The 9,623-nt window shown below is 47.3% G+C and overlaps 1 protein-coding gene across 5 annotated transcripts in view; it reads left to right on the top strand.

The window, feature by feature from the left end:
• MYO10 (myosin X) overlaps positions 1-9,623 on the top strand; it is a 232,429-nt gene that overhangs the window by 182,656 nt on the left and 40,150 nt on the right. For all 5 annotated transcript variants that reach the window (XM_040494312.1, XM_040494321.1, XM_040494301.1 and 2 more), the window contains 2 exons: positions 2,995-3,119; positions 3,213-3,327. In XM_040494312.1, the coding sequence (XP_040350246.1) occupies positions 2,995-3,119; positions 3,213-3,327 (240 nt within the window). The remainder of the gene's footprint in view (positions 1-2,994; positions 3,120-3,212; positions 3,328-9,623) is intronic.

Below are 9,623 nucleotides of genomic sequence, written 5' to 3'. Positions count from 1 at the left end.
GGGCATTGTGGAGGGCATTTGTTGGGATGAGCACTGGGTGTTGTATGTAAGCGATGAATCATGGGAATCTACCCCCGAAACCAAGCGCACACTGTATACGTTGTATGTTAGCCGACTTGACGTAAGTTATATTTAAAAAACAATAAGAAAAAAATAATAAAATTAAATGTTTAACAACAGTTATGGAGACAGTGAGAAGATTAGTGTATGCCCGGGGTTTGGGAGGGGTAGAGATGAGTAGGTGAAGCACAGAGGACTTACAGGGCAGAGAAACTATTCTGCGTCATCCTCTAATGGCGGGTGTATGTCCTTACACATCAAAACCCTTTGAATGCACAAGACTAAGCCCTGTGATGTAAACTGGGGACCCTAGCTGGTGATGAGGTGTCAGTGCGGATTCATCAGCCATAACAAATGCACCACTGTGGCGGGGGATGTTGATTAAAGGGAAAAATAAATCATCTAGCCCCACTTTTTTTTTTTTTTTTTAATCTTCCTCGAGCGTGATTCATGGAACCATGCACATAACAGGTGTTTAAAGACCAGCTGGTTTCCTGCTTTATAGCTGTTCCTTCCAAAGCCCATGTTATGGGTTGCCATCCAAACTTCCCCGTTTCGTACTTTGCAGGCAGTCTCTGTGAGCAAGGACTCTGGTTCTGGGAAATTAGTTACCAGCAAAGACCAATGTGCACTGGTGAAGTTTTGAAAGGAACATGCCTTTAAGTTGTGATTTGTCCAGCCCCCAGCAGTGTCATCTTTGAGCATTAAATTCCCCGGGGAAGGACGCTGAAACTAAAAAGAGAACCAGTGGAAATGCAGGCTTACCCCCTCCTCGCGATTGCTGTGTGGGTTGCCCGTGGCAACAATCTGCCTGTGGGTCCCCCCTTCCCTGGTTAAATTACGAGGAAAGGGGCAGAAACACAATCGCGCTGGGAGCCTGGAAAGAGTGGCCGCTCCTGGTGGCTCCCGCCCTCCCTGGGCTGTATGAAATCCTACAACCACACCACACTAATTAGCCCCAGAATGGAAGGGGTTGTCATGGCGACCGAGCACTTTTTAAAGCACAGGAATGGTGTTCATTATTGTTCAGTGTCTTTAGCTGTGGCGGAAAGGTCAGTGTGGCAGTCGGTTTCCATATGAATTTTGGCCCGAGAGCCAAACTGAAGGTGGAATGTTCCTCGGAGAGGCTGAAGATGGTGAGTGTGGCCGAACTTTCTGGATGGGGCGTCACTTTTGTGATATTTTTTTAGGACGTTCTAGAACTGGTGCCGAGCTAAGGAATCGTGTGGACTTTGTTAAATGGGGATGGGAAGACAAGAGGCGAGGAGAAACAGTATGGGTCAGGAGTGGGGAGAGCTTGAGAGAGGGATCGAGAAAAGTCTTTGAGCGTCGCGTGATTAAATATTAAATTAGTAGGTGTCTTTGACTACGAATTTAACAAAGTTGACTAAGTCTGATGCATTATTCCGTGCTTTTTAATTTTAGCTCTATGCCAATCTTCGTGCATTGCAACTGTTCAGATTATATTCCCAAATATATATAACAGAAGCATTTTAACCAAATACTTCCAGAACTGTTGCCTCTCTCCATTCTTGTTTTTTTTTTTTTTAACATAACGCTAGGTGTAAGAGTAACCAAGGGTAATTTAATTTTGTTTTTGTATTTTTATGTTTTTCTTTTCTAAGAATGTTTAAATAACGAAGACGAAAAACCAGTGAGCCACAATTTTATGGATGTTTGCCCTAACTTATTGGCTGTACTCGGCCAGAATACTGCTGAGTAAAGACAAGTTGACCACATTGTTTGTAGAAGAAACTAAATTAAATATAAGAGAAGTCAGCCTGCTGGAGATGATGGCAGGCTGTTCCATCAAAAGCCGTAGGGGAGATTTGCAGAACATTCTTCACATTTATTCTTAGCTAGTTTGGGAAGTGTACAGGATAACATGGCTTTAAGCCTAAATTTGTGTTAATGACTGCCTTTATGGGGATCGCAAACTTAAGTCACTTTCCTTTCTCTTTTTTTTTCTTCTTTCTGCACTTTGTAACAATATACTTACATTCTCTGGCCCTGGTTTTCAGTCACTTTGTTCACAGTTGTGTAGGATAACAAAATACAAATTAATTAAAGGGGACGGCTGTTTTGATTGAAAAACAAATCACTGCCCAAAAGGCCGTAAGTGGGAAATGGCCTACTTTCGGGCTTTACTCTGAAAGACTATTGTCCTGTCTTCACTGCCAGTTTGTTTGGTAACTTGAGTGGATAGGAGAATACATTTCAGAACATTAAGTCTTGGTCTGATTTTTGTGTTTGGTTTGCATTTTCTGGGATTAATTTACCGAGTGAGCATCGTGTAGAACCCTGAATAAATGGAGTATTTGACTAGGTACTGAGAAAATTACAATTCTTTTTCATTTTTGTCTCTTTGGTCCACTGGTGCACTCTCTTTCTCCCCACTCCCCACCCCCAACCTCAGCCACCCCTCCCTCAGCCCCTCACCGGGTCACTATATTCTCCGGCGAAAAAAAATCCCTTTCAGTGCCTTGAAAATGAAGTTCAAAACGTAAATAAAGTCACATCTGGATGACACTTTAGGTTCTTTGAAAAGCAGTATGAAACATGGTTGTATGTTTTATGATAGTTAAGACGGAGATTTGCACGTGGATATTAATACCAGGAAGTTATCGGTCTCTGTTAAGATACAATGGTGTCGTGGTTATATTAAGAAATGGTATTGACCGTATTTATCGATGACAGGATGTGAAGTCTAGGACTTCAGAGAATTCAAGGGCAGGGAGTAAGGGCTCGTGGAGGGAGCGGGCAGGATTGACAAGGTGGTGGCCCTTGAAGCCAGGTGATGGGTACCTGGGGGTGGGGTTCACTTTCTCGTCTGTATTTTTGTGCAGGTTTCTGTGTGTGTGTGTGTCTGGATCTGTGTGTGCAAAACAGTGACGGGGTGGCCTCGTTAACGCGTCCCTGTCTCGCATGTTTCAGATGCCAGACCAGTTTGACCAGGCGGTTGTGCTAAACCAGCTGCGATACTCGGGGATGCTGGAGACGGTGAGGATCCGGAAAGCCGGGTATGCGGTCCGAAGGCCCTTCCAGGATTTTTACAAAAGGCAAGGCAGGGCCGAATAGATGCTCTTTCTTTTCCGAGGGGCCGGGAAGAGAGCCGTCGTAGGAAGGTGACGCCGGGCGTGTTTCTGTTGCAGGTATAAAGTGCTGATGAGGAACGTGGCCGTGCCCGAGGACATCCGGGGGAAGTGCACAGCCCTGCTGCAGCTCTATGACTCGTCCAACAGCGAGTGGCAGCTGGGGAAGACCAAGGTGAGGTCGCAGAGAAAGCACGATCATGCCCTCAAACTCCTGAGCACCTGTTCTGTGCCCCTGCTAACCAACTACGTTTTGACTCGGGGGGGAGATACGCTGCCATACTTCCATCCTCTTGTCCCCCGGATGGTCAGTATTTTATCTGAAGTCCTTGGCTTTCTAGGAGCTCCTTGGCTTTCTAGGAACATCGGCTCCTGAGTGCGTAGGCGTGTGTTTTCATTCAGGCAGTCAGTCGGCCAGTTTTGGCCGATGAGCGGTTCAGTGCCATGAGATGCTGGGCTCTGACTTCCAGGAACGGAGACCCCAGACCCTGGTAACTGTTGATAATTCCGCTGCTGAATGCGGTCCTGACACCCCAGGAGCCGTCGTGCGGGAGACCAGCCGGCAGTCTGAAATCCCGTCGGGCTGACACAAATCCGGTCCAGAAAACCAAGAGAAGCCCGTTTTCTGAACGTGCTGGTGTGGCTGACGTGGGGCCTTGACCCCTTATTCCAGACAGGGGCTGAACAGCAGGCAGTTCGGCCCCGATGGCAAAAATTAGCCGCAAAATCAGCGGTGTCACCTGTTCTCCCTGTATCCGGGAACTGCCAGAAACCTCATTTGCCTTTCTGCTCCTGTTTCCTCACTCTGCTCGTGGGCCCCATCACACGGGGAAGGCAGAGATGTGACTCGGGGCGCAGAAAGGCAGGCTGCTGGGGGGTTCGACCTTTGACTATATGCATGTCGTCAAAGGTAAGATGTGGTCCTCCTGTCTGATCGACCTGACCCGAGAGGCTGTGTAGCACCAGGAAACTATGTTAAAGTTTCTACTCCTATACGTTGTTTGTTTTGGGTTTTTTTTTTTAATGCTCATTAATTTTTTTTTTTTTAATGTTTATTTTTGGGAGAGGGAGAGACCGAGCATGAGCAGGGGTGGGGCACAGAGACAGGGAGACGCAGAACCCAAAGCAGGCTCCAGGGTCCAGCTGTCAGCACAGAGCCTGATGCAGGGCTCGAACCCACAAACGGCGAGATCCTGACCTGAACTGGAGTCGGACACTTAACCCCCTGAGCCACCCAGGCGCCTCTTAATGTTCGTTTATTTTTGAGATCGCAAGCGAGGGAGGGGCAGAGAGAGGGAGGGTGAGAATCTCAGTCAGGCTCCCTGTGGGACAGCGCAGAGCCCTGTGCAGGGCTCAAGCCACAAGATCATTAACCAAGCCAAAATCAAGAGTCAGACACCAAACTGACTGAGCCACCCAGGTGCCCCCTGTGACATTCTTTTTAGCCAAAAAAATCTTTATTTAAGAAAAGGGAGGGCACCTGGGTGGCTCAGGTGATTAAACTTCCAGCTTGGGCTCCAGTCGTGATCTCGCAGTTTGTGAGTTTGAGCCCCGCGTCGGGCTCTCTGCTCTCAGCACAGAGCCTGCTTCAGAGTCTCTGTTCCCTTCTCTCTCTCTGCCCCTCCCCCATTTGTGCTCTCTCTCTCTCTCTCAAAAATAAATAAACATTAAAAAAAAAAGGGTGGGAGTGGGGGAAGGAGAATGGTTGATTGTCCTGGTCCATTTGGGCTGTTGTAACAAAATACCACTGACTTAAAGAACAGACATTTATTTACCACAACTTTGGAGGCTGGACGTCTGAGAGCAGGGTGCCAGTGAATTCAGGTTCTGGTGAGGGCCCTCTTCCTGTGTCCTAACATGGAGAGAGCTCTGGCTTCTCACCCTCTTCTTACTGGGGCACCAATCCCATCATGGGGCCCCACCCTCCTGACCTCATCCAAACCTACTTACTTCCTAGACGTCCTCCCTCCAAATCCCATCGTGTTGGGGGATGGAGAGGGCACAGACATTCAGTCCATAACCTCAACGACAAGTACGGAGGCTTCGTCTGGGGACCCTCAGCAAGGGAAAGTGTAGGATGGACCTAACTCTTCTACTCTCGAGGAACGTCATCCTTGCCGGGGATTTAAGATCCAAACACCTAACCGGTCAGAGATGGCAGGCAGAGGTATTCTGCTAATTATCTGTTGCCGTGTAACAAACTACCACTAACCCCGTCACTGGAACCACACACGTCTGTTATCTCACAGGGTCATGGGTCCCACGCCCAGGTGTGGCTCAGCTAGGTCCCCGGTCGGGGTCTCCCGGGCTGCAGTCCCTTCTGGAGCTCGGGTCCTCTTCCCAGCTCACGTGGGGCCACAGTCTAGTTACTTGCGGTTGTAGGACTAAGGTCCCTGTTCTTGCTGGCTGCCCCCTAGGGCTGCTCTCGCCTCCTAGAAGCCCCCAACAGTTACCATGTGATCCCTCCAGCGCCCTCTGGCAACATGGCAGCTGACTTCTTCAAGGCCAGCGGGGGAATCTCGCTGTAGTCTCGTCCGAGGGAGTCTTACATAGTTAACGCATTCACAGAAGTGACATCCCATCACCTTTTCCGTATTCTGTTTGCCAGAAGGAAGTCTCAGGTTTCACCCACATTTGCAGGATTAAACAGGGGTGTAACTCACTGGGGGTCACCTTAGGATGTGTCCTCACAGGTTTCTAGGTCTCTCTACCCGGAATTCTACGCCTTGCCCGCTCCATCCCACCCATTTAGCTAACCCATCCTTCCAGTCTCAGCTTAGATACGGACTTTGACGTTCTCCATTGAACCCCGCATGAAAAACACCCCCCCCCCAGACCAAGTCAAGCTCCCTCCTCTCTACCTCAGTCCCACCGTGACCCTTGACGTGCTCTCGTGCCATCTTGGCATCGCCTCTTGCCTTCTCTACAATCCCCAGTAGAGAATGTAGACTTAATTGCGTGTTTTTCTTCACAGTGCCCTCACTAGGAGCTCAGTCAGTGATCTGTCAAGTGCTAAAAATCTGTGAGGGATGGAACGAGGAAATTCCCCATTTAGCCCCCCGGGGGGAAACTTTCTAGATAAGACGGTTCAAGTGGAGTTCTTGGCAACACAATATGAATCTGCTCTGACATTTTTCAATCACAAACATCCTGCATTCTCGATCAACTGATGTATCCCCCCTGTGCTGCTGCCTTATACAGTGGAGTAACAGCAGAGGTCGTGATGTCTCACATAATACCTCTTGGAGCTCTCAAGGACCAGTCCAGCTTCACCTACAATTACATTATGAAAATCAGGCCCAAGCAAGGCTTGGGGCCAGGCCTAGCCCAGGGGACGCACAGACACAATGACAGGGGCATTGCCCTCCAGGTTACTGCGTTGCTGGGAGAGAAGACATGCATGCCCAAACGATAAGCCATATGGTATCATCGCCTCTAGGAATAAAGACACAGCTGCTTCAGGAGAGGGCTCCCCGTGGACTGAAGTGCTCAGGGAAGCATTGCAGAGGAGGAGATCTTTAAAGGGAAGTTACATTTTAATTGGCGACACATTGGAAGTAGAAGTAGGATGGAAGCGTGACCGTTCACAGAAACACTGGGAAGTAAATGTAAACATTAGAGCGTTGCGATTGTGTCCACTAAATAGCTTTGACCTCGACCAGTGCTTGACTTAATTATACACCAGTATGTGTTTTGGTTGTTGTTGCTGCCAGGTCTTTGTATTGAAAGCCTTGAAACTAATGACCATCTGGGTCTTCTGGTAAAGAAATTTCCATCGTACGTGACAGAGGGAAAGGGGGGGGACAGTATTGTAGTCAGCAAAGTAAATGTGGCACCAGGTCTGAATTAGTTGGCTTACATAAAACACATTTAGTTCTTGGAAGGCAAGGATTCATATCGGCCGGGGAAGTGATCGTACTAAAGGTGAGAGTCCCGCCTGAACCCCCCGGTGAACAGCCCGTGCGGGGGACTCCCAGGTGTGTCCCCACCGAGAGGCTGAGGGGAGGGTGACCTGGTTTGGATTTCGCTGCCTTGTGATCCTGACACGTTTCAGTTCTCTGACCACTTGGACTACATTGCCAGACCTCTTCCCCTTTATTCTTTGGTAATAATAGAGCCCGCAAGAGGTTATTTTTATAGACATCTTACTAGAATCATCCTTAGGCTCTCGAGCTATGAGGATAAGGATGAAAAAAAAAAGCCACAGGAGCTTGTTCGTGTATGAGTCGAGTTCAGCTGAGCAGTCCCTGGAGTGGGCACTGCCCTTTCCTAAGCCGCTTGACAGGGCCTGGTGAGGACAGCACGTCTGTTCACAGCAACCGGGTCGTGCCGACTCCATCTCGGCCGCATCCCAGGAAGGCGGGGACGTGACAGCAGGTCACCACTGCGCCGGGAAAAGTGATGTGACTTTCTGTGTGTCGTTGCAGAAATTCAGACTGGGTGTTCTTTTTAATTTTTTTTTTCTTTATGTATTTTGAGAGAGAGAAAGTGAGCATGAGAGGGAGAGCGGCAGAGAGAGAATCTCAAGCAGGTGCTACACTGTCGGCCCAGAGCCTGACGTAGGGCTTGACCCCACGAACTGTGAGATCGCAACCTGAGTAGGACGCTTAACCAATTGAGCCACCCAGGCGCCCGGGGGTGGACGTTCTTAATGAAGCTGAGTTGCGTCTCTAGAAGAAATTTGCTCTATTTGTTTGTCCTTGAGGTTAGTGAAAGAAAGTTTAGAAAAAGATGTGGAAGTAAATTTAGTAGGCAGAGCAGAGAGCTCTTTGTGATGTGCGCGAAACTTAACACAAAAGCAGGTATTTCTCTGGTTGTAATTCAAGCCGAGGCATTCTGTAGACTTCCGATAAGGTGTGGCACACTCTTTCCTTCATAAAACTTTCTATTTGTTCATGGAACAAACATATTGCTCATTAGAACTGACACTTGTTTCATCATAGCTTCCCCACTACCATGCTTCCCCAAGATTTGACTTTCTTACTTTAAAAAAAAATTTTTTTTTAATGTTTATTTATTTTTGAGAGAGAGAGAGAGAGACAGAGCACCAGCAGGGGAGGGTCAGAGAGAGGAGACACAGAATCCGAAACAGGCTCCAGGCCCTGAGCTGTCAGCACAGCCTGACACGGGGCTCGAACTCACAGACCGTGAGATCATGACCTGAGCCGAAGCCGGACGCTCAACCGACTGAACGAGCCAGGCGCCCCAACTTTCTTACTTTTAAATGCTCATCAAAGCAACAGCATTAGAGGAAGATCTTTCATATTGAAAAAATAGTCTCAAAGAAGTTAAAATACTTAAAGTCCAGTCTTGATGAAAACTACTTCTAATCCATGGTTTTGATAAACAGATTCCTATTTCTGAAAACTTTTTCTTATTAAAATAAGCTGGGGTGCCTGGGTGGCTCAGTTAGTTAAGTGTCTGCCTTCGACACAGATCATGATCTCACAGTTCATGAGTTCGAGCCCTGAGTTGGGCTTGGTGCTGACAGCTCAGAGCCTGAAGCCTGCTTCAGATTCTCTCTCTCTCTCTCTCTCTCTCTCTCTCTCTGCCCCTCCCCAACTCATGCTTTGTTTCTCAAAAATAAAAATGTTAAAAATAAATAAGCCTTATACTTGTAGCTTCTGTCCTTTTTTTTTTTTTCTTTTGCCAAAGATGTAGTCTCTTCATGCATCAACCGAGCGTATCATTGCAATTATAGGAAGAGGGTTCCGTGAAACACTTTTCTAGGAGAATTGTTTGTGGTAGAGTTTTGCCAAGTGCTCGGGAATCCAGAGTGGGAGTAAGTAAAGCTTCTGTGAGTCACGTGGTGGTAGGAATCTTTATTTGCTTTTTTGCCCACATGTCAGAAGAGACAGAACAGAGAGTCTGGGGAAATGTGCTATTAAGAAAACATAATGCATCATCATAGGCTAGAATGACTCACCGGAGCATAAATCAAAACATCATGAGAGAGAGTGTCATTTAGCCCCCTGCCCACTGCCACCAAAATGTTTCCATGCTGTTAATAGAGGAGCATAAAAACGTGGCACCTAGTTTTTCTAGGGAATGATTCAGAATTTCTTATGCATGCAGTAATTCTGAAGTTACACAATTAAAAGCTACCTTGATTGAGGGAGGGTCTTAATATTTTCACATCTTTTCAAATCGTGGGAATTCTGATACAATGCCAGTAATTAGATACACTTCCCTTATGTCATGAGTGTGGGATTCAGGTGTCTGTTCCCAGATACAGGCCAGCCAATAGCTACGATCTTTGTAGTCTCAATTCTGGTATTCTTGTGATGGCCAAACTGAGACGGGGTGGAAATGGTGCCATTCTAATTTCAAACTCAGTCTTCAATTTTTTTAAATAAAGCTCTTTATTTATTTGTTAAGTTTCTTTCTTTTGAGACAGCTAGTGCGAGCGGGGGAACAGACACCGGAATCCCAATCACAAGAATACCAGAATTGAGACTACAAAGATCGTAG

The sequence above is a fragment of the Herpailurus yagouaroundi genome, unplaced genomic scaffold, assembly GCF_014898765.1.
Source record: "Herpailurus yagouaroundi ecotype Mexico unplaced genomic scaffold, PumYag 29, whole genome shotgun sequence".
Classification (NCBI taxonomy): Eukaryota; Metazoa; Chordata; class Mammalia; order Carnivora; family Felidae; genus Herpailurus; species Herpailurus yagouaroundi.
Note: the sequence above shows the minus strand (reverse complement) of the source record. Positions and strands in the feature narration are given on the sequence as shown.